This window comes from Oryza sativa, chromosome 8 (genome assembly GCF_034140825.1).
Source record: "Oryza sativa Japonica Group chromosome 8, ASM3414082v1".
Taxonomy (NCBI): Eukaryota; Viridiplantae; Streptophyta; class Magnoliopsida; order Poales; family Poaceae; genus Oryza; species Oryza sativa.
In genome coordinates this window covers 3,737,458-3,744,054 of record NC_089042.1, presented here as the reverse complement: position 1 = coordinate 3,744,054, position 6,597 = coordinate 3,737,458, and the positions used below count along the sequence as shown (strand labels likewise).

Sequence of the window (6,597 nt, the reverse complement as noted above, 5' to 3'; positions counted from 1 at the left end):
CTGATATCATTAAGTTTACCATGGGCTGCTTCAACCATACAAAGTAAACTGATTAAACTCAGTAGTTGTGGACTCAGTACAACTGCTTTTATTCTAATGGTTATCTAAGAAGATTGTAAAAAGCTTATGCAATCAATTGGATTCATTTCAGAGTTTCAGATTAGAAATTTCAGTTCATTAGCAAATTCCTTGATTAGTTTCAGATTAGGAGCCATACTGACAAAAGAAGGCATTAGTACATGGCAAGATGAACCAAACAAAGCCAACATATCCGGTTTTTTTTTTCTCAAATTCACTACACTGTTGAGAGAAGACATGAAATTGGAAGCATTTTCTGAAAAGTGGACTTCCTTTGGCGACAAATGAATAATGATCCATAAATAAGAGAGAATAGAAAATTAATCTCCATTCATATAAGAAGATTTGATTTTTCATTTAGCCATTAGCCTCCAACTCATGTTTTTCCTTTCCCCCTTGATATATATCACTCAGAATTTCTTGCTAGATAAGAGAGTGCACCAGCAATCTGCTGAGCTTCTTGTTACACAGTCAAAAACCTGTGAAGATATTGGCAGCCTATTGAAGGCCATATACAAGCAAAGCCCCTACTCCGGCAATGCCGATTATCAAACTGACGATCACTGTAATAGGTGGTAGCGCACCACCAATCGCCCTCCCGGTTTCTGCATCATATTTCGCGAACCGCTTCTTTGGTGCGTTGCATTGTGGGCAGCCATATTCATCAGGCTGAAATGGATAAAAAGCACTAGTTGAATTGTTGGATACACCTGATTTTGCGGGCTGTGAGTGCCAAAAGACTGATTCTCTGTGAAAGAATTGAAGTGAATCTTACCTGTTCTTCGAAAGGCTTGGGAAGGAAGTATATGTATCCACAATCAAGGCAAATGTGTGTTGCTCTAGCCTGTGACAATTCACAACTTTGCAGGTTGAGGCTTAAAAGTTGGAAAGAGCAGACGATTGCAGGCAGCATAAGCTCTGAGAAGCAGACAGAACTATCTTGAGCTTACCTTTTGTGATTCCGTCAATTTCCGGCCAAATCTCGGAGGCGCCGGCCTTTTCGGAAGTCGCTTCACATCAACTTGTGCACCCCTGAGATGGCGCGAAATGACAGCAGGAGATGAAATGTAAGGAACTTGAAGGATCCAAAGTACTTACCATGAAAAGTACATATTTCTACTAGTATTACTGTCTGAATTTTGAATATAACTGCATAATGAGTGCATGTACAGGATTTCAAAGTTACGAAAAAATTGTAATGCTGGGGAGGATAAGTCCTTACCTGCTAACCACAAAGTAGACAGAGTCTGGCTTTGCCTGGATGGCTGTCTTGGTGAACCCCAGCTTATCTGCAGGCCATAGTTCATCTCCAAAGAAGCTACTTGTGTAGAGCACCTGGTCACCTGATTTCAGGCCTGCTCTTGCCGCGTTCCCTCCAGAATCCACAGCCTAAAGCAAATGCCAAATGAACTATTACTAGTCACTAATTATAACACTTTCTGCATCTCCAGCTCTAAGGCAAGCTGTACATACTGAAGGCAAACAGATATTTTTAGCAGGAAAAGAGTTTGGAGTTGCATTTTTAACCGTCGTAGTAGTTCCTAGCTTCAAGTCCCCCCCCCCCCCCCCTTTAGGCATAAGCCAGTCTGGCTGATTGCTTTGTGTAACAAAAACTCTTTTCCTGCTAATATATTGACGTGCAATCCTTTTGCACGTTCAAAAAAAAAAACAGATATTCTTGATAAGTCCTAACTCATGTAGAAGTTGATTCAACAGGTTGTTATAGTTTTCTGAGAAATTAATCCACTAATGGCAAAGAACTAGTTTTATGAATTAGGACTTGTTGAAGATATTCCTAATAAGTCCTAACTCATTTTTCCTGAAGAAATTCTTCTAAAAATGTAAGAATTTCTTCAGGAAATATAGTGATCTTGAGACAGCAATTCAATGCTGCCCCTTTTTTTTCTCTGTTAATGGATCATGAAGATAAAACAAGAGCAGGGAATATACAGTGAATAGCAATCTAGTATGTTCTTGATGAGACAGCAATCAAGTAGTGAAAATTTCCATTGGTTGATCATGCAGAGAAAGAAGAACAGGTGGCATCATGCATGGAAGTATGGAAGCAAGCTGTGTTATATACTGACGGTGATGACGACGCCGCCGCCGGTCTTCTGGCCGAGGGTGAGGCCGAGCGGCTTGTCGACCTCCACCTCGATGTTCTTCGCCGCGCCGGCCGTCCTCGCGTTCACCTGAAGCACCCTCCGCCGCCGCCCGCTGCCGCCGCCGACAGAGGCCGCCCACCGCCTGTCCACCAGTGACAGCCCATGGAAGGCCGTCTTCTGCACTCAGCACAGCATCATCATCATCAACAATATCATCAAACATTATCACACAAGAAACCAGAAAAGCAAGAAGAGAAAAAAAACATCAAGAATCAATCAATGAAACAAGAAGAGAAAAAAAAACATCAAGAATCGATCAATGGATAGAATCAATCAATGAAGCAAGAAGAGATTAAAAAAAAACATCAAGAATCAATCAATGGATATGCATATGTATCACACTTACAGTTGATGATGAGAGGATGGAAGGGGGAGGGGAGTGCTGGGCTCTGACAATGGAGCAGTGCTTGGAGGGGGCAGGAGCAGAGGAGAGTGTGGCAGCCATGGCGGTGGTGAGAGGATGGCAGCAGTGCAGGTGGTGTGGAGGTTGAGGGAGGAGATGGCTGCCATTTTGGATGGAGATGGTGTGGCTAAGGCAAGAGTGATGTGTGTGGCCTCACAGTCACAAACTCACAACCAAAGGGAGAGGCATACCTGTGGAAACTGTGAACCTGACACCGACATGTATTCCATTCTAGAAAAAAAAATTACTCCCTCCATTCTAAAATATAAATATTTTTAGTATAGTGACAAGTCAAACATTTTAAACTTTAACTATTAATAGCAAAAAAAAAATAAAAGATCAACCATAGAAAATTAATGTTACTAGATTTATCATTAAACAAACTATCATAATATGCAACTCTTTTTATTTGAAACATTTTATTTTTATAAAGATATTATTGGTCAAAGTAGCATATCGGAGACCGTATCAGAGTCCAATAGTTGTTATATTTTGTGACGGAGGGAGTAGATCGAGATTCATAGCTAAAATTATTCTCTCCATATTTATAATACTTATTGTTATTGTTTAGATAAGACTGTTGTCAAACTTTAAAAACTTTTATTATAAATAACATCTAAAATATTTGTCTTAGAAATATGATGACCATATGTATACATATGATCTTAAAAAGCACTTCAACAAATCATATATTTATTTATATTTTTCATATATAGTAATAAAAAATAGTGATCAAAGTTATTTTTTGAAAACTATGTCCGGTTCAAACCAATAAGTATTATCAGCCTTAGGTAGTAATGGCATTTTTAAAACGGAGGGTGTAGCCATTCACCCTGAAACTGTGGCTACAAATGGACAGCTTGGAAGAACGATGGCCATGTTTGAGATTTCACAAACAATTCACCTTTTTTTTTTGTTTGATGTAGAAGTCTGGGAAACTTTCATGTTCTAAATGCATTCTCAGTTTGGTTATTGATCGAAAATCCAAATGGACATAAAAGTGACATTCTCAGTCAAAACCAGCAAATTTGTGGCCTGTGAACACAAGCCAAATATATCTCATGTGCAAAAGGATGAACATGGGTACCAGTACAATGCACATTTATCCGGGACGATCACAAAACAAGCCATAGATACCATATAGAAAGCACAGACTTAAAAGAAACAGAATGCAGCTGGGAGGTAACAAGGTGGCAACCATATCCAACATACGGACTGCAGTATTTGTTTCACATTACAGGGCATCCATCTCGATTCCTGGATCAACATCCTATCTAAAACTACACAGCTATCCAACAGATGTCTTTTCACTCCAGCAAGTAAATAATCATCGGATCGGCTAAAAATCTGAAACTCAAAGGCCATTGTAGAGTGCAGAATTGCATTGCATCAGCTGCAAAAAGATTTGCAGAAGTCAAGCCAAAATGAGAGTGACAGTAGGAGAAAAGTGTGATACAGATGGATAGGATTCTAAGAGAACCTTCTCAAGGACTTGTTTTCCTGCAGCCAAATCATCATCTTTCTTCAAGAGTTCAATTCGAGCCTTCATGGCATTGTTTTTCTCTTCAACCTATGTTATCGTGTGAAGAGAAAAGGAAATTATCACTTGCAAAAGATGCTCTTTAGCCAAGTTACCAAAAATGAAAATGTCTTCGCAGGAGAAATCATCTATTAGAACTCAGTTGTTATTCGCATAGTAAGAAGAGTATCCCTTGAAAAATTAATTGGGAATAGTGTCTATATGTCTGCAGAACCATTTCCAGGGTATATTACCTCTTCTATTAGACTTTTCAGGTATTCAACTTCATCTTTCTTAGCCTTTGATATCATTTGCTTGGTGTCTTCAATGTTAGTCCTGCAACCGGATCAACCATAATCCCAAACATGGAATGAAGAACAAGTCAAGGAAATACATGTTTTATCCAGACAGAACAGAATATCTTGTGTATTTATATGCTGCAGTTTGAGAACAAATAAGAGAGCAATAGCCATGCTTGTCCATTTGATTGTATTTCTTAGAAAGTGGACAAGAGAACAACAAAATTTCAAAAAGATGAATCCACAGAGGCAAAATATAACACCTACTTGTCTGAAGACAGCACATCCAGCTTTTGTTCTTCAACAAACTGATCTATCTTTTCAAGGGCAGCAGCAACCTTTAAAAATGATGGTATACATATACAAATTATAAAACATCTTGCAGGTGTTAATAAAACATGAAAGTATTGCTTGAGACGTTACTTGTAGTTCTTGGCAGGGTATGTCAAATTCCTCCTACAGTATGAAAATGTACCACATTAATACAGCACAGTGTATGACTCTACGGCATACTAGAACAAAAAAACAGAACAACATCAGGTTCAACAAACATAACATAAGAAATTTCAATTTTATGGTCCATGCATACCAACAATAAGGAATGTATTTAAGCAGTGAAAGTCACCTCAAAACATAAATCTATCATGGTCAGGCACATGGAAAAGTTTGTGAGCTCGAGCAGCTGTTAACATAACACAGTTAACAGCTCATCATTTTGTTTTTGACTATGAAATTAGTTTCAGAACCATGGATCTTTGAGAAAGTTTTCTCACATTTAAGGCAAAGGGTAGACATTTAACAAAGATGGAGAAACAACAACAAATCAGTAACTAATATATACCTAGAACCAGCTAAATGGTAAGCCAACATATCCAACCCAGCCTTGCCCCCAACTAATTAGCATGGGAAGACTCCTAGGTGATAACAGAATATAACAGGAAAAGAAAAAGGCAAGAAAAGTTTGTGGGATATGCCTATGTCTGCATGTAAGGCTATAAAACCACATCCAGCACGACCAGTGCCATACACATATCCTGAATGCCTAAATAAAATTCTGCTTTGTGCAACAAAAACAAACTTGATGAGTCAAGCAACCGCATGAATTTAATCTAGCCTAAAATAAAGTGCCTGTTACAGTCAAGGTTATTCCGTGCATTAAGTAGTAACCAGCTTAATACAATACTAAACCTCTATGTTGCTGTGCAGAGACTTGATCACCTGCAAAATGAGCAAGAAATGTATGAAATTAGAGTGGCCACAGTAAACCACACACAGGAAACTCAATTCTGTAACCCCATTTTAACTTGTGGTACAGGGATAGACAAATCCACAATCAAATGCAATTCTTGAACTGGGAGATGGTCAGATGATCAGGGCACTCACGTAAATGAACATCTGGTACAAGCGTTCCCTCTCCGCATCCGTAAACGACGGGAAAGCCCTCTTCACATCCTGCAGTGCCCACCACAACACGAGTCAACACCGCGCACGAATCGATTTCACCCCCAAGCACTCTCTCGCTCTAAATCACGCCCCCCAACATTTCACGCTGGTCTCTCTCAGTAGCAAAGCGCAGTGGCCGCGAGAGCTGAGCCCGAGAAATTCGAAGGTGGGGAGAGAAGGGGACCGAACCTCGCGGGAGCAGGCGGTGAGGACGGAGCGGGCGGCGAGCTTGAAGGACCTTTCGAGGTTGCCGTACCTCCCCGCCGCCGCCGCCGGAGCGGCCTCCATCGGTGGTGGATTCCGGCGAGGTGGAGGCGCCGCTCGCCGTTAGGTTTCCCGATTCGAAATTCCGACGAGCGAAAAAAAAAAAGAAAAAATGGCTGCCTCTCCCTCTCGTCTCCACGCTGCCTCGTGAGGAAATTGTTATGTGGGCCTTATTGAGCCGTCTCATCCAGATTGAACCAGGCCCAGATATAGATGGTCCTAATTGATCTAGGCCCAAATAGGCCGCGTCAGACTTACAGGTGGGCCGTCAGGCCGCCTAACAAAGGCAAGACTGACACCTCTCAGAAGGAAAGACACTTGTTGTCCGAACAGATGGACACGTGTCAGGGTGGCAGGCGCTCACATCGTGAGCGGTTGGATCAACATCCTAAGGAGTAGACGAGGAGTACAATGGCTATAAATATC

At 40.7% G+C, this 6,597-nt stretch overlaps 2 protein-coding genes across 2 annotated transcripts; both read right to left on the bottom strand.

The window, feature by feature from the left end:
- Window positions 1–381: 381 nt before the first annotated feature.
- Window positions 382–2,827, bottom strand: LOC4344733 (protein MET1, chloroplastic). Its single transcript, XM_015793289.3, has 6 exons — window positions 2,590–2,827; window positions 2,166–2,360; window positions 1,301–1,467; window positions 1,029–1,110; window positions 854–922; window positions 382–747 (listed from the first exon to the last, which is right to left on the bottom strand). The coding sequence occupies exons 1-6, from the start codon at window positions 2,686–2,688 to the stop codon at window positions 577–579; spliced, it is 783 nt and encodes a 260-aa protein (XP_015648775.1). The 5' UTR covers window positions 2,689–2,827; the 3' UTR covers window positions 382–576.
- An 846-nt stretch (window positions 2,828–3,673) lies between these two features.
- Window positions 3,674–6,294, bottom strand: LOC4344732 (uncharacterized). Its single transcript, XM_015793127.3, has 8 exons — window positions 6,097–6,294; window positions 5,848–5,916; window positions 5,653–5,682; window positions 4,888–4,920; window positions 4,732–4,802; window positions 4,420–4,501; window positions 4,127–4,216; window positions 3,674–4,039 (listed from the first exon to the last, which is right to left on the bottom strand). The coding sequence occupies exons 1-8, from the start codon at window positions 6,193–6,195 to the stop codon at window positions 4,001–4,003; spliced, it is 513 nt and encodes a 170-aa protein (XP_015648613.1). The 5' UTR covers window positions 6,196–6,294; the 3' UTR covers window positions 3,674–4,000.
- Window positions 6,295–6,597: the final 303 nt, after the last annotated feature.